This window comes from Mytilus trossulus, chromosome 3, assembly GCF_036588685.1.
Source record: "Mytilus trossulus isolate FHL-02 chromosome 3, PNRI_Mtr1.1.1.hap1, whole genome shotgun sequence".
Lineage (NCBI taxonomy): Eukaryota > Metazoa > Mollusca > Bivalvia > Mytilida > Mytilidae > Mytilus > Mytilus trossulus.
Genome location: NC_086375.1, coordinates 65599475 through 65617589, shown reverse-complemented (window position 1 = coordinate 65617589; position 18115 = coordinate 65599475). Strand labels below are relative to the sequence as shown.

General features: G+C 31.1%; 1 protein-coding gene across 4 annotated transcripts in view; it reads right to left on the bottom strand.

Annotated features, from left to right (window-relative positions):
• The window catches only part of LOC134712149 (gephyrin-like), a 93927-nt gene extending 75984 nt beyond the window's left edge, over positions 1-17943 (bottom strand). Inside the window, exons 1-9 of one of the 4 annotated variants that reach the window (XM_063573343.1) lie at positions 17824-17943; positions 16470-16548; positions 16006-16063; positions 15454-15546; positions 14987-15081; positions 12080-12146; positions 11294-11425; positions 8409-8429; positions 4742-6377 (exon numbers count right to left, since the gene is read on the bottom strand). In XM_063573343.1, coding sequence (XP_063429413.1) covers positions 4742-6377; positions 8409-8429; positions 11294-11425; positions 12080-12146; positions 14987-15081; positions 15454-15546; positions 16006-16063; positions 16470-16548; positions 17824-17872 — 2230 coding nt within the window. In that variant the 5' untranslated portion in view covers positions 17873-17943. The remainder of the gene's footprint in view (positions 1-4741; positions 6378-8408; positions 8430-11293; positions 11426-12079; positions 12147-14986; positions 15082-15453; positions 15547-16005; positions 16064-16469; positions 16549-17823) is intronic. The other 3 variants (XM_063573345.1, XM_063573344.1, XM_063573346.1) reach the window with 3 other exon arrangements.
• Positions 17944-18115: the final 172 nt, after the last annotated feature.

Here is an 18115-nt window from a genome sequence, read left to right as displayed (position 1 = left end):
AATGATATTTTCCCTAAATTCATATATGCTTACTGCAAAACTCCAAATTTTCTGCATTTCTTTCACTTTTAAAACTTTTGGCATCTGGTTCATACTGAAAACTACTTTTTATTATGTTTATATATTGAAATATAAAAGTCAAACAGACTTTTATACCACAACAAATGAACACCTGGCTTTTGTTATAAACAGTCACCTGTACATCATTATAATGGAGATATATCCAAAGTGTTGTTATTAATAACATCTAAAAGAATGCAGAAATTCTCATTTGGCTGACACTCTAACATTTTCTGCCATTTATTCAAATGGAACATGCAAAACTTAATTGGCCGTCTGAAATTTGAGAAATTAACAAATTTGAAGGTTAACTCAAAACCTGTGAAACTTCTAAAATTTGACATGTTTGAAGTCACTTTTTTTAAGTGTAAATCATTCTCTTCCTGCTGAATTCGACCCAGACTGCACACAGGCCCATGCTAAAAATAACAACCATTCAGATTTTATTTGTTTAGAAAACGGTATCAATACCTATACCTCATATAATACAAAGATACAATCTCATCATGTTAGAGAAAGCTTGCTTTTCAAGCTTTAAGATGGTTTGCAGTATTTTGTATCATTTTGGTTGCATATTCATTGTATTTTGAACAGATATATCATGTTATGGAGAGGTATTTGCAAAATATACCAGTCAAGGGACTGTAAAATTTCCCGAGCCGCTAGTTGAGGGAAATTCAGTGCCAAGACTGGTATTTTTTGCAAATTCCCCTCCATAACATGATGTATCTGTTTAATTACACCGAATTGACTTGGATTAAAACCATCTGTATAGGTGAAGATAATTTTTTTCTACTTAAAAGCTGTAATTCATTAATATGTGTATGCATAATTTTGAGGATAAGAGGATATCATCATAGAACTGCAGGAATTGTACATGTACTAATACAGGCTAGCTTGTTTTGTTTGTTACTGTATATCCTAAAATAAAATGACGGGAAGATACTCGAGAGGGTAAAAAAGGAATAACTCAAATGTCAAATACCATGGAACTTGAGGCAAATTCACTGGCAGTGGAAAAAATATCAGAATATGCGAAAAATACACTGGGTATCAACCAATCAAAATCTAGCTTTCTTACATAAGGTGTAATTAGACATACAAGTATTCTTAACATTTCCTTTTCATTTATATCTTTAACATTATCTTTTAACAAAAATATGTGTCCATTAGGCATCATGCCCTTCCTGCATTAATATATCATTTCCATGTTTAATGAACTACTTAATCTGGTTCAAAATTTAACTTGGCATAAGTATTTAACAGTTTACCTAAAATCATAATCAGCCTTTGAATAAACTTTTATGTTGATGCAACCAAGATAACAGACATTTTACCCCCTATGTCCTATTTCTAGCCATGTTGGAAATGTCAGTAGAGAGACAAGGTGATGGGCAGATTTTTTACCTAGATACCCCATTGATGATTGTGGTAAAGTTTTATTAAATTATATTAGAATGTAAGAAATGGCAATTATATATGCATCCAAGATTGTTGTTCAAACTGGGATTGGTCATCAAGGCTTTCTTTCATTTTGCTTTCTAATTATTTCTGAAGAAACAAAAAATAGGCATCTTATGTTTTTTTATAAATGATTTATCTGGCAATTGAAATAGTAAGCAAATTAAATTTAGAAAAGACATATACTGATTTTGTTCCTCATTTGGAGTATTGAGCAAATGATCTGTGATTGGTATATCACATGACGTTCCTTGCGTTTCATTTTAATTTGGAAAAACTTAACCCTGTACCACTTCATTTTTTGGTGCTGCAAAGACAATCTGATTATATCTTTAAAGGCTCCACAAACACCACACATTAATGTAGCCTTTCAAAATCTAAATATTAAATTCCCAATTAAAACAAAAATACATTTGCTACCCTAGCAGAAAATTTATGACAAACATAGCACTGTTATGAAACGACATTTAAAGATAATTTACTTAAATTTGCTAAAGTCAATTGATCATGAAATACTTTATTACATCTACGGAGATTATGAATTCATCCCCTTTTAAATATTGTCAGAACTTTTCAGTATCTAAGGAATTCTAAACGGGGAAAGAATCAATATGTGCAATGTTATCCGTTTACTCTAGGGCTTGTATAATTAACTTAATCTTACGAATTACATTTTAATCTGATATTACTAATATTTTCTTGTTCTTCAGCGTAATTTTTAGATTACTAGAAAAGAAGATAGAAGCTGAACATTTCTAAAGATTCTACAAAGTTGATTAAATTTGACACAGAGTATTTAAAACATCAGAGGTATTTTCCAATATGCTATATGTTATGCATTTCATGAATCTTTTATTGTTTAAAGATGCACATGTATATAATCTTTATTATAGCTTAAAAAAAATAAAATAAACAGTTTAAAATGATACAGTCAGAAACTACTAAATTTTACGTTGATAACTGAAGAAATAAGCCATGTGGTGTAAGCATGATCTTTTGCTCTAATACTTTGAGAATTTATCCTGGAACTGGTGCATTCACTAAATTAATAAAGCCTGCAAAATCAACTTCATAATTCTATTTTAATGTTAAACAAATAAACCTAATTTACTAATTTGCTTCTTTGATAAGTTGTTGCTTAAACATTGGTAATGGAATTTTCTTGTCTTGAAAAAATAAAGATAATAAATATTTTTGTATAATTATATTGTTAGAAAACTACAGCATCATAAAATAGTACTTATAAAATAGTGATAGTAACATAACACAGGAGAGTGTTGTGGTTGGTTGCTGTCTAACAGATTTGTTAATTGTTTTGTATAGGAATCAATGGTTTTATTGTATGCAGTGGCTGATCCAGAAATTTTCATAAGTGGGGGTACGTTGACCACTTAAGAGGGCTCTGGTCATGCTTCAGTGATTCCCTATATAAGCAATCAAATTTTTCCAGAAAAGCCCCCACCCCCTCCTAAATCTGCCTCTGGTATGAATCAACTATTTTTATGTTACAGACTTTTGACTAGGGAGTATATAATATTTTTGACAGGTTACCATCTCTGTCATAAGACATTCTGGTTCTCAGTCAATTGAGAACAACTGAAAAAGGGAAATTAAGCTACTAAGCCTGCAATTTAGGGAAAAAGTAACTGTTTTACCATGATAATAATATTGTTGTGTATAAAAAATGTTTTCCTCAAATTGTACTGGTTGTAAATTGATCTTTCTCCTTTTAGCTAGTCTCTTTTGACAGAGTATCAATATATCCTACCACAGTGCAAGCATCCTGTCAAAAAGATTTTTTAAACAAAGACCATGGTGATCCCTCTTGAAAAAAAAGTTTTTTAAGTACAGACCATGAGGAAAGACAAAACAAATTTAAACGAAACAAACTGAAATCAAAACACAGGAACCAGTACAGCTTAAAGAAATAGTCTCTGCTTTGTCCCCTAAGATGTCTTAAAAGGATACCAAAAATTTCATTTATATTTAGACATGTAAGAAGGTATTTTCCATGTACTAGAGATTCTAGTATTACTTGCAACATCAAGTAAAAAATGGTCACTTAATTTTCCCTCTTTAAAAAAAGATGCAAACACCATATAAATTTTGAAAAACAAACAAAAACTTTCAAAAACCATTATGATTATTTATTCATTAAAAAATGTTTTCTTTTAATTTTGATAGCAATTTTAAGGACTGTGTAAATCAAACCCATTGAGTTTAATAACTAAACCAGAAAGCTAGAAAGACAAAATGATTTTTATTTAAAAAAATGTATGATCATCGTTTGATGTTAGTACTAGATGATTACTATATTGACCTAGCAATTACCACCTCCGCAAATGTTTGGTCTGCATGCCTGTCCAAAATTGGTATTTCCTTGAAATTATATTTTAGCATTGACGTTTTCTTTGCATATATTGCTTGCTAGCCCCATATTTTTTAAAGTTTTCTCTGGATAACTTCGAATCAAATTTGTGTAGCCTAAGGTAAGTTTTCCTAACTTCACCTATATCATCAGCTAAAAGTTTTGATATTGTCTTTAGTTCCTAGAACATTACCACAGCAAAAATATTCAAAATAAAATAATTTTTTTTTGGTATCTCTCGGTAGATGGAGATATATTTGCTTGTAATATACCAGTGGGGAGATTATATATAGCCTCCAGTTTCATCACTAACAAGCCTGACTCTCACAAGCCTATTCAGAATCATTCAGAGAATGGTCTACTAATTTTAATTTTTTGTATCAAATTTTTGAAACTTAAACTAAAAATAAAATATGTATAAAATGGTTGCATTCTTCTTTCAAGAAGAAAAAAAAACTCATGATAAGATGAATCATTCAAAGATAGATAACTCTTTTTTGTCTTACATACAACATAAATGTCTTATCCCAATCTGTCACGAACTAAACAACACCTGTCACAAACCACACAATACCTCTCAATGTTTCTTTTTCCCTTTTTATTTTTGTATGTCTATCTTACTGCTCTCATGCAAATCATTGCATGCACGAGGTAAAAGAAATTCCGCTAATTATCAGATCAGGTGCGCAGCTAGTTTTCTCCTTAAACACAGACTGAAATTTTTTTACTTTGAATCATTCTAAGTCTCAGACCAGATATGCAGTATTTCTGTTCAGGCAACTTCAGAGTAATCAAGAGGTGTTTGACAACATTTTATGTGATAAATGATAAATATAAATATTTTGTACATACCTTGGATGCATTTGCCATAACCACCACAGTTTCGTTTACAGTTTCCATGACCAGGACAAAATAAGTACCAGTTCACGACATACTCATCACGTATCATCTTTTTATCTAACATTGTTCTTTTCCTTTGTCCTTCTTCTGTCAACTCAAAATAATCGTCCAACCTATTTCTATCATGTATAAAATTTCCTCTTTTCCAGCTTCCCTGGTCTACAGCTGAATCCTGCCTTTTTAAAACAACAAGATCCTTTTTAACATGTCTCTTTCCTTTGTTTAAGTAAATCCCTCTTATTTTATGATGTTTAGCAAAAAACTTATGAATACCTTTGCCCACCTCACATTTAACAGTTTCAACACAACCCTTTCGTTTTGATAGTTTTGTATTATTCAATGGCTTTTTAAAAACACCATCTTGTTCAGTTGTTTTGATAATACCATGCTGTTCATTCCTTTTAAATGCACCCTGTTGATTTTTAGCTGTGCTAAATGAACTAAAAGGTCTTGACGGAACAGACTTCAATTTAAATTCTCCCATTTTCCTGTATGACTTTGGAAGAGTAATTTTGTCTGTTAATGAGTCTGAATCCATGTCATAAATACTAATATCTTTTTTAACAGGGTTTTCATCTTCTGATTCAGAATAATGAACCATTTCATTACTATCACTTAAATCAGCCTGAACACCAACAGACTCTTGACATACTAAATCGTCATTACTATTTCCATCTGCATTATCATCTGCATTATCATCTATATTATTGACATTTTCATCTAATATTTCATCAATATATAAAATGCTATCAGAATTACCCATACTTTCAATTCCATTACTCCATGACAAGTGCTTCTGTTGGATTTCTATTGATGGAATCCCTTGTGCATCATGGATAATCATTGAATCATTCAAAATGTTTTGATTGGTCGACAAATGATTCATATTGTTTCCATCAATAACTGATTCATTCAAAATGGTCAGGTTCGAAGAAGGCTGAACCACATTACTAACAATCATCGATTCATCCAAAACAATCTGATTGGATAACTGATTCAAATGACTGACTACTGATTCATTTGATTCAATATGATTAGATGTTTGATTCAAATTATTAATATCCATCACTAATCCATTTAAAACTAAATGTGGATGTTGTTCACTTTGGTTTGAAATATCAGCAGAATTTGAAAATCCACTTTGTTTATTGACTTGATCACAATACATTTTTTGTATCAACTGTATTTCAGCTTCTTCAACGCTAGGTATATTTTCAATTTCAGGTAGATCTAAAGACTCTGTGTTTACAAAATCTATAGAATTTTCCCTTTCAAAGTTCGTTTTTGGAGGTGATGAAATTTTCACTGCCTCATATATCTGAGAGTTCATATTCTGCTCTTCCTCAGGGTAAGTTTGTTCAACAGTGGGTTGTTCAACAGTGGGTTGGTCAACAATGTGTTGTTCAACAATGTTTCTATGATTGCAGTCATCAAAATTTGCTTGAATTCTCTCATTTTCCTTCAAGCTGTGCCTTACCATAACTCCGATAAACTTTCTCTGATGTTTTGACTTTTTCTTCCGTGGTTTAGGAAATTGTTTTGAGTATTTCTGTAAGACACTGCTGGCAATGTCCAAATGCCGCTTTTCCTGATTAAATTAGAAATTAATTTAATAGTGAAATACCATTTAAAAAAGACGCTAACACGAAACTTCTTGATATTATTTTTATTTTTCAATTTTATTCTTTACACTCTCTTAAATAACAATTAAAGTGTCTTGGATGATTAAATGGTATTTACCCAAGAGTGTAATCAAACTCAGGACAAAACTGACATGTTCTAGTCCAAAGCCATCTTCCCCAGCCCGAGAGGAGGGGACTTTATCATAATCCTTGGATGAAGAAGATGGTTCAAGACTAGGAGACTCAACTTCAGACTAGTTGAACAGTCTGTTCATGTGATTCAGAGTTCACTATGTTGTATGTACAGTTATTAGACTAGAGGACTACAAGTCATTAAAACCTTAAATAGCGGTGTATAAACAGTCAACTTAATAAAACAGTCTTGTGTTAACGGTCCACTTTACACAGTTATTAAATTTTAAAGATTTTATCTAACAGGTATCTTTTTAATTTGTTTTAGTTTGCATGTTGCAAAATAATGCCCTACTGACAGCAATACAAATCAAAGTGTTAGAAATCACAAGTGGCATGATTGTAAGAGCTGTGTGTATAATTTCAAATCAAATTTAGTCTTCCATTGAGGCATGGAGGTGGACATAAGTATGTAATTTTTCTAATAAGCTGGTAGATTTCTTGATGGAATAGTCCTAATAGTCCCTTCTACAAATACTAGCTCTAATATGATACTGAATATGTTACTGGCTATTACATAATATAACAAGCATATACATTTTTTTATCACAGATTCAACAAAAAACGGACCCAAAGACCAGAAAGCATTATACCCCTTACTATTGTTGACAGGGCATACAGATTTTTCAAAGACTTCTAAACTGATAATTAACATCAAATCTGAATCATAATAATGTGATAAATATATGTTTCTCTTGGTCAATCATTCAATGGGTATAAGCTAATATATTGAACGCTTTGGAAATACCTGCAATAAAAGCATAAGAGTTTATTCAGGATTTATTATAGGGCTTATTTGAATGACCTAGCTATATATCAGAACAAGAAGCAGACAAAAAAGTGTTATAATGAAGATGACAACAAGGTTAAATGATGGATTGTGATTTTTATACTTTAACAAGTCAGAGACTAAAAATAAGGGGTAAATGTAAATAGGAGAAAGATCAGGGGAACAATAAGTGGTGATAGATATTTAATTAAGTAATATGTAGCATCGCTCAACATTAGATTCACATTAATATCTGCTAATTGAGAAGGTGGTAGACAATGAGTCTGATGTACACATTAACAGATAAAGTCAAGTCTCAAGAGTCAAGTAGGTATGACTGACATTCATCAATCAACATCATTTTTACAGAAGAAATTCCATTCCAAACACCTTTGACACGATAAAAATTTCTTCAACAATAGTTTAGAAGCATAGAACTTACACAAGCAACAAATGATTCTTATATTGGTTTCTTATATTGGTTTCCGGTTATATGTGTTCTCAACCTCAAAGCTCTACTTTACAAGTCACAGGAATATGACAGGTGTTTTCCATACATTTGAAGTGTTTGAGCTTTTGATTTTGGCATTTGATTCAGGACTTCACTTTCTCTGAGTTCTGTTATTTTGTTGTTACTGTTTATTTAATCTGAATAAATGCTGTATTATTAAGTCTAATATATTGATGAGGCCAAGCAATATCTTTTTCTTGATAATTTGTTGACTTTTTTTAAAATAACTTCCTAGGAATTATCACTACAGTAATGAGATCAACACCTAATTGATTTGCACAGACAACCTCTCGTTTACCATCTGCTTTAAGACATTTTTACTTTTCTTTATTCCATTATGAATAACTAAAGAAAATGACAACCATTCCATGATCTTGAAAATGTCAATAGACAAAATTAAATGTCAAGTACGGGCAACAGCTTAACATTCTAACTTAAAATTCAACATAAAGAAACTATTAACATTAGTAAATCATTTTCAACACTAACAACAACAATCACTGAACTAAGAAACATTAACTTTACCTCCACAATTACATGGGCTATCTGAAGCAAATTTGATAATTGTTATATAGTAGTCGTTTGATTGTTCTTAGCTTAAAGGTTGTTACAAATTATATATGACTATTTACACCATTATCTCTTTCTCTTTTACAATTTAACAATTCCTTATCCATCAAAATTCAAATGACATGTGCTTCATCATTCTCAGTCAATTATTGGCTTTTGAAAAATTACCTGATCAAAGTTCATTAGTAGGGACTTCATTAAACTCATCATACAAAAAGATCAGTAGTGGATGATTGTTCACCAGGTAAATGTAAATGGATGTTAACAACATAGGTCACTGTACAGCTGCCTTTTAAACAATGAGTAAAACCTTACATTATAGTATCTTTAAATGATTTTAATATGACCGTTTAGTAAACACCCACAGTAATATAAATATATTGTGTGTCAGATGATGGACAGTGTTATGATTTATTTGTCTTGTCTTATTTTCATTGATTAAAAATTAACGATATTAAAAAAAAGGTGTTATAACTCTGGTTAACTGAATCAAATTTACACCCATATAAGACACATTGTGAAAAAAAAATTGTTGATACATTCTGAATTTCTCATAGTTTTGAGCAAACTTCAAATTTGTAAATATCTAGTAAAATCATCATTCAGAAATGCACTTTATTCAAAATTCAATGATTGGCTATTTTTACAGTAATCTCAGAAACAAAGAGGTGAGGTAAAAAAAAAAATTATTTGGTCACTTAAATTTAAAAAAATAATTGTCAAATCAATCAATCCTATCAAAACTATGATGATCATTGCTATTAAATAAAAATGTCATGACATATCCAGTGCTGAGATACATTTTAAATGTGATCTATTGCTCCCTACTTTATTAGAGGAGTTTAATGACCCTCACTACCCATTTTATACTCATGCTCTTTTTTTTTTTTAGTGTATACAAATGCATATAATAAAGAAAGATTCTCAAAGTACAACCAAAACCTTTATATGAAAATTGTGATTTTTTTTCTTTGAGAAGCAGATTCACTAAGGGCTTTTCAGGGATTTCAAATTTGCAGGAAATTATATGGTATCCTAAAAAAATCATATCAGAAATATACGAAAAATGTATCAGCTACCTTTGCAGAAGGGGTATAAAAAAGTATTTATTTACATCAACACTGTTTGGTTAAGGCTGTTTCTCTTATTAAAATTTAATGGGAGAGTCTCATGGTCTAACAAAAATGCAAGACAAATTTCAAATATTATAATCCTAAAAACTTAGAAAATAATATGTTGGGAATGTCTGACCTGTGATAATATTTCATTGGTAATGTTAATTTTTTTTCTTTTATACATCTGAAATCAAAAGTAAAAAAGGGCATCATTATACCTTCTGCTTTGTCAATTTATCACATACAGTGTACCCTAAACACAAGTGCATCCAAACAATTTGATAAAATCTAAAATAATTTTGTTAAGCATCTATACATAAATTGTTTTGTCCACATAGATTAAAGCGTACCTCTTAAACAACAAATGTAACATGCTTTGAATTTGAATGTGACATATGTTTGATAGTTCCAAGACTGTCATGATATAAAATATATTTGGTTTGATTATACTTTTAAAACATCATTTTTTAACATTAATAGTCTAAAAGTTTGTCTATTTTTCACATAAACTAAGGGTTCTAATTATGGAAATGGTCAAATTCGTTCAAATTGGGCTTGCTCTCCTGGTTTCTAACAGTGTGTTAATATTTCAAATTAGACATTCCCTGGAAATTCAATAGAAACCTCAAAATTAGCAACTTTTTACACAAGTCATAATGCTCAAACAAGAAAGATTTAAGTCAAATTTGAACCCAATCTATGATTAGAGGTTCTGTTTACTTGAAAAGCTTTAGCTGAAGTATTTCAAAACTGATTCAGAACCTTAAAAAAAGGTAGAGCATTAAGGCCTTTAACAGTCCTAAACATGGTGAAAATATAGAAATGAACATACAGGATAACAAACATGAACTGATCATACAACTTAACACATTATCATGCTGTGCTGTTAGACCACTGTCCATGGTTAGGTGAGGGTTGAAGGATCACACATATTTTTAACCCATCACATTCTACATGTGTCTGTCTGTAATTAAGCTGCATTTTAGTAGATATTGTATTTGCTTTCATTTTTGCTGGTTTTCATTTCAAACAAATCCATGTCACAGGTCAAGAGTGACCTGACTTTCATATATTACTCACCCCATCCAATATTCATCCTCGTTCCGTCAACCTTATTCCTACTATACAAAAGTTATGTGCAGGACACCAGTCTGACAATATTGTACTATGATAGGGGTCAAAGGTCAAAGTCAAGGTCAGAGTGACCCGATTTAGGTATATAACACACAAGATGCAACTGTACACCAAGTTTGGTTTTCTAAGTTTTATGCACCAAAATAATGAACCAGACATGAATTGTACAAAGCCTTACTAAATAGGGGTCAAAGTCAGAGTGACCTGCCTTTTATATATTACACATCCAATTCCATGATGAAGCTGCATTCCAACATTGATAAACCTATGTTCAATGGTACAAAAGTTATGTGATAGACACAATGCACGACAGATGGAGAGACAAACAGACATGGTGATTCCAATATACACCAATATTTATTTACAGGAAGTATAAAAACTTATTACCTGGACATTCTCAGAAATTACTGGATTTTGTGATGTCAGGTAGACAAGATTGAGACATAAAAATTAGAGTTAAAGGGACACAAAAACGAAATGTAATATGATTTACAACTTGAAGTCAAAATAGGGGCATGATCAGATAAAAATGTAGTTCCTGTATTTTATCTCGCTTCTCTGGAAATAACAATAAAGTTCTATATAACCTACCTTCAACTGTTTTGTGTCCTGATGAACACCTTTACTTTGTAGATGAGTATGTGTTTCTTTTATCTGTGAAGAATTGTCTTTCAGTAGGTCAACAGCATGTGTTATTCCAGGGAGGGCAAACCTAAAACATTCCTGGAAGCAAATTTAAAGAAGTAAAAGAAACATTAGACAGACAAGTGCTTTCATTTAATAATGGAATCAATTTGGGAAAAAAGAAGCTATAGATGGTGTAAAAATGCCTTGCGATTTTCAGCTTGAAAATTTTCAGTCTTGGGAATTTTTTTGTATGAATCAAATGTGAATTAACTTTATACACATGTATCTACTCATTTGCATTAAAGATAAGGTCATGCATAATGTCCTTGCTAATAAACTTTAAAATGAAAAGATTATTACTGCAGCAAAGTTCACTTATCTGATATGAAATGAAGTGAATATATGCCAGGGCAAAAACAGAACATGTACCTATTACACAAATGTATATATCAAATATTTCTTTAGAAACAACTTATGAGAAAATTTCATTCTATAAGTAATCATGGTAATAACTAAAGGCTAAAGGGGTGAATCCTCATATACTGCACACAACAGAGATACATGTCTGATAATGCAACAATAAATACCAAAAGCGTTTATTTTGAAATGGACCTAATATGAAACTTAACATTAATTGTTGACAATTAAGATGATGAAAAGATACTTCTAAGTGTCACCTGCTAAGAAATTCTCCCAAGAAAAGGTAATGATCAGAACACAGTTGAAAACATTTATAAGTCTAATACTTACCTCTGAACCTTTTACGCTTCCAGGAAGATTTATAATAAGACTCTGACCTCGACTACCACATACAAGTCTGAAAGTAATTCAGTAACAATCAGTAGTGTTAAATTATTGAAAATTAATATGACTTGAATGTTCTGATTACATGAGTTATAAATATAGATAACTCTCTTTGTCTCGAACTTGGTTAACTCTAAATTTCCGATAAGTCAAAGTTTTCACACATTCCCTAACTTTGTTCCATATAAATGTATGTAATTCGACTCCTGATGAGTTGAAATTGGATGGGTTGAAATTTCCATTGAGTCGAACTAAATTTACGGTCCCAAGGTTAACAGAAGCATTCAAAATTCATTATCTTTCTCAAACTAAAACACATATGACAAAACATGACCTCTGGGATTTAAATGGAAACAAAGAAATAATCTGACTATAAACGCGTAATTACATTTCTGTTCGCTGACCACTGTATTAATCTATGACATGCTATTTCCACTAGTGTTTTATACCTAAGAAATTATAATCAAAAAAGCACTATAAGCACTGTAGGCAGTTAACCAAAAACCAAGGCAAACATAATTATTTTCAATAGCAACGTATATATCAAGTATATTTCTTTTTCGTGGTCATGAGTCTTGAGTCAGCAGTGGTACAAATTCACAATGATTGCAGTTCTTCTAGTTGATTGTAATTGTTCGTATTAGTTGATTGTTAGTAGTTCAAGTTGACTTAAGTACGAGCTTGTAAAAGAATGAATGAAATTGATTCCCTGGAAAGAAAACTGAGTTTGTGTTCTACAGTACAAAAGTTATGAGACACAAATCAGACAAATGTTTACTACTACAGGGAACAATGGTGGTCCGACTGACCTGTCCATAGTAAATGTAAATGACTCCCACCTTCACCCCAAGTCCATGATGTCTAAGTTTGGAATAAAATGACAGGTGTTAGGTCTGGCAAAGTGATATGCATATGTGACGCCTATGAGATTGACCTTGTATGTCATTCAAATTTTTTGAAATGACAAACAGGAATGAATATGGTTAAGGAGTTGGTATCTCAGTCTTTTACAAGTTCTCAAAACACACACAAGAGGGTGTGGGGGTGACCCTAGGGACTACCCCTATTTTTCATTTGATTTTTATATTGCCCCATACATGAATATATATGATTTAGGGGTGGGGATCTCGACCGTTATCAAGTTTTCAAACAGGAGGGGGTGGGGGACCCCAGTGACTTCCCCTTTATTTCATTTGATTTGTTATACATACATGAATATATATTGTTAAAGGGTGGGGATCTCATCTGTTTCCAAGTTATCAAACAGGATTGGGTAGGGTGACCTTAGACCTCTCCCTTTATTTCATTTGATTAGTTCTTCTGTCCCAAACATGAAAGGACTCCACATACATATCATATGATTTGCTTACATTCAGGTGCACTATATGTGTAAAATAAGAAACTTCCAGCTATTTTAACTGACCCATCAAAATTGAAAAAAAAATACCCATTGATGTTGAAGTAATATGTTTACACTTTAAAAGCATCTAACTTGCTTTACCAACATTTATTACTGATAAAGAAATTTATACTGTCACAAGGACCATATTATTGTTAGATATACTGTTCCCAGCTGTCACAAAGACTCACATTGTATTGGATTTTGACATTAAAATTTGTCAAAAAGTAATTTTGAGTTTCAGTACAAAATATTTTCTGTTTTTTCATTCTTTTACATATATCTTTTGGTTTCCAATTCTAGTGTTTATATTTATTTACCATGTCATCTGTCTGATTTTTTAAAAAGTTGATTGCCAAAACCCAAAATTACCCATATCCGCTTCCAAAATTGGATCCGACATAGGAAAAAATTGTAACTGAACCAATAGAATAAGTGAAAATAATGTTATTATAATAATGAAAGACCATGACATACAAATACATCGATCTGATACCAGAATATCGATCCCCTTCCAATATTCACCCAGATTATTTTAGTTTAACCAAGTTAAGCAAGAGTTGTGTCCCTGGGTTTGTCAAACTTCCGGTTTTTGTTTGAGTCAAACTATGTGAATCTCAAAATATTTCTCTGGTCCAACTAACTTTGAGATAACAAGAGTCGACTGTATAATAATACATTTTGAATGCTTATATAGATATCTTTTATTTTCTTTAAGTGTGAAAAAATTCTTTCCTTTATTTGTCAAGATTTGTCCATTTCAGATTTCTAATTAATATTTAATATTCTGTTTTTCTGTCTGTTGGATAAATAATAATGACTGTTCAAGACAATTATTATTATAAAAGGACCAAATTTTGTGAATCTAATTATAAAAATAAATGAAATTAAACATGGTTGCCTTTTTAAATCATGCAATATTTATTTCTTATTCAAGCCTTTTGTAATGTTTAAGACTTGACCAAAATGTGAAACTCTGAAAGTCATTATTATAGAAAAAAATCCAGTTTTCCAAAATTTATTGAAGAGGACAAAGCATCAAAGTTTGAAATATAAATTGTTTTCGAGAAATGGTATATATTTCTGGCCTATGCAAATAAAACACTAGAAACGAGAATACTATTTTTTTTATCAAAAAAGGACATCACCTTTCATGGTGAATTTTTCAAATTCATTCACCAAAATACCAATATAGTACTGTGGATTAATATATTTTTGTTTGTAACAATTTTCGTCCATTGAGGAAATTTTATCTTTTCGTAGATAAGTGAGTTCATGGTTTTGCAAAGTTGACATACAACCTGAAAGAAACTTTGTAATCATTGAACATTTAAATTTGTTGGTTACCTGTACCAATATACCATGATAATTGGTATCCAACGAACAATAACGATTCCACAGTATCTGTAAGCAAATGGCTAGTAAATAATAAGTAATGGTAGTCCTAACTTTACCTTGATAGCATGGCAAGTTTTGTTACTTGTAAGGACTGTGTAATCATGGCTATAGTAATACCAATAGCTTCCTTCTCAAGAATAGCTTTAGTTGCCTGTAAGTTAAAAAAATTTACATATTAAAATATTGGATGCTTTTAACTGGTATTGACAGCTAGTGTCAATGGAAAGTGTAGTCAGTGAAATATAACATATTAAATGAAATATAATGTTCACAGATCCTCCTTTTAATACTTAAAAACACTGATAAAAAAAGTGACATTTGAATTTTTTTTGAATTGCTTTAGAACCTATCAGTATAAGAAAGTGTCATGTAACCTTACACTGATTTTTTTTCCACTGATGCCCTGTCCCTTTTGGATGTACTGTTCAGTGTTCAATTTTAACATGATTAAACAGTGGGTATTTGGATGAAAGTATGAGGTATGAGGTAAAAAGGCAACTTAACATTGAGTAAAAATCTATACCTCAGGAGTGACATCTCTCTGAGAAAATCCTGTTCCACCAGTTGTCAAAATCAGATTCAACTTCTTAACATCAGACCAGTCCATAAGTTTGTTCTGCAAATAATATTTCAAAACATTTATTACTTCAAAACAAAATTCTAAATATTATACTACATCTATTTCTATATTATAGAGTAAATATACATATGTAGTTATAACTCCGGCATTTAAGTTTCTTAATATCAGGGTTTTTTTTCTGACTTTTTTTTGGTTCTGTATTGCTTTATAAAGTATATTGTTCGGTTCACAGTTGACATTTTTTCTGCTGGGTTCTAAAACTACGATTGTAACTTCCTCTTTCAAAAATGGCCATTGACAATAGTAGGTGTTCTAATTAGGTCTGTTTAAAACTGTTTAAGTTTTGATGCATTTAAACATTTTATCAGTTACTGTCTTTGACATACCTGACAGAGTTACTACAGAAGCATGTTGCATACACAGAAACAAGCAACGTTCATATATGATTTTCTTTTACATAGAATATGATAATGATATACCGTATTTAAAACTTACCTTTATTTTATCAGCATCATCAGATACAATTTCTCTCACTGCTACAGATCCATTTATTCTGGAAGAAAATCGTAATTTATAGAACATGTACCACTATATACCAGTGTACTATATACATGTACCAGCTTACTACAGCTGAACATTATAAAGTCAATGTTAAGAAGTTTGCATCAGGGTACTTTTATTTAGAGCTTTAGAACCTATCAGTATAAGAAAGTGTCATGTAACCTTACACTGATTTTTTTTCCACTGATGCCCTGTCCCTTTTGGATGTACTGTTCAGTGTTCAATTTTAATTCAGAAATGCATCAAATTTGAAAGGTTTCCATTGAAGTTCACTATGGGATAGATTATAGATTTTGTTTTTCTGTCTGGAAGTTTTCCTCTTTGAAGTTATCAGTGAAATACAAGTACATATCATACAATGTTATATAGATAATAGAAGTCTTTCAGATATCACTTACAGATTTTCTTCCCTTATAAGCCGACAAAGATTGGTACCACTTCTATCTTCAGCTCTATTTTCTGAACAACTGTCACTAACTAAAATATGACAATAAAATTGAGAAAGGAAATGGGAAATGTGATTTTATAACCATTTTACAATAAAACATCATTTACGTTACAGATCTTCCAGAAAATTACCAGTTATTTCCCTTAGTACTTAGTAATGTTCTTATGATCTTTCTACATGAATCATAAAATGGTAAATTGAGGCAATCCAACTAAATGATCAAACAAAAAATTCAATGAGCCATTATCATGATTATAATCAGTTATAAAATAAACACTTTACATGGTAACGGTATGCATGATATCAGTCTGACCCAGACTAGTTAATATACAAGATTTTATAAAGTCATTTAGGGAAAAGTTTTGATAGTTTCCGGACTAGTTGATGTAAAGGTTTTTGGTGCAGACTGTGATATATACATAGAATCATTTCAAATATAACAAAGCACAAGAAATAAAATCATATATATTAAGGAAAAAAGTACCAAAAGTTATTACTAAGCAGTTCTTGGAGACCATTCAGTCATTAGTAATGGACATGGAGACCCTGTGGTCAACTTTTACCATCTGCTAGCATTGCTAGCATGGCTAGCTATTAATAGTTTTATCCAATTTGAAAAATAGTATTCAAGGTAGCAATTGGTAATTAATGAAGAGAGCCATTGATAAATTGGAAACCAGTTAATTAATTTAAAACTTAAACCATTATCCGAGCTGACTTTGAATTAGACCCTGGTTTACTTTTATATCAAATGTGGGACAAGCATATATATGCATGAGAAATTAAATAAAGAGTACTGAAACAAAACACAGAACATAAATAACAGGAAACCTGAAGCAGGCACATTGAATAAAACATGAGATAACGAGAAATGTCAAAACACATGAAATTTAAAGGTAAAAAACCTTGCATGACAATAATAAAATTGAGAATGGAAATGGGGAATGTGTCAAAGAGACAACAACCCGACCAAATAAAAAACAACAGCAGAAGGTCACCAACAGGTCTTCAATGTAGCGAGAAATTCCCACACCCGGAGGACAATAAGCCTTTTTATATGTTTACCACCCTTACATCGTGCAGTGGCAATTCAAATTTCACACAACCTTCATTCCGGAAGAGATGACAGGAACTACCTTTTGTTTTTAGTTTTAATTTGTTCTCTTTCTGAAATGCATGAAATACTTGCCACTGGACGTCAAGCAACCAACAATGGCAACAAGCAGCCAACCATTGTCATTAGACTCATTAAGTCGTGTAACATAAAATCGCTATTGTTGAGGGGAAATCAAGTATGTTTCTACCTGTTAATATTCCTATACTCAGCATACTAGTTGTTAGTTTTTCGCTCATTTTTATTTACGATTTTCTTCCCGGTGCCAGTTGAAACTATAATTTACAAAACTAATGCGGAAAAGTAATAATCCGTGAAAAGAAAGTACAACGGACCTACAAAAATACGTAAACAAGTTGAACGATTTAAAGCATTAAGGAAATGAATTAATAATTTATGATTAAGTTTAAATTCATTGATAATATAAAGATAATAAATCCGCTGCTCTCTTTTTTTAATCATTTGAAAATATTAAATCCTCA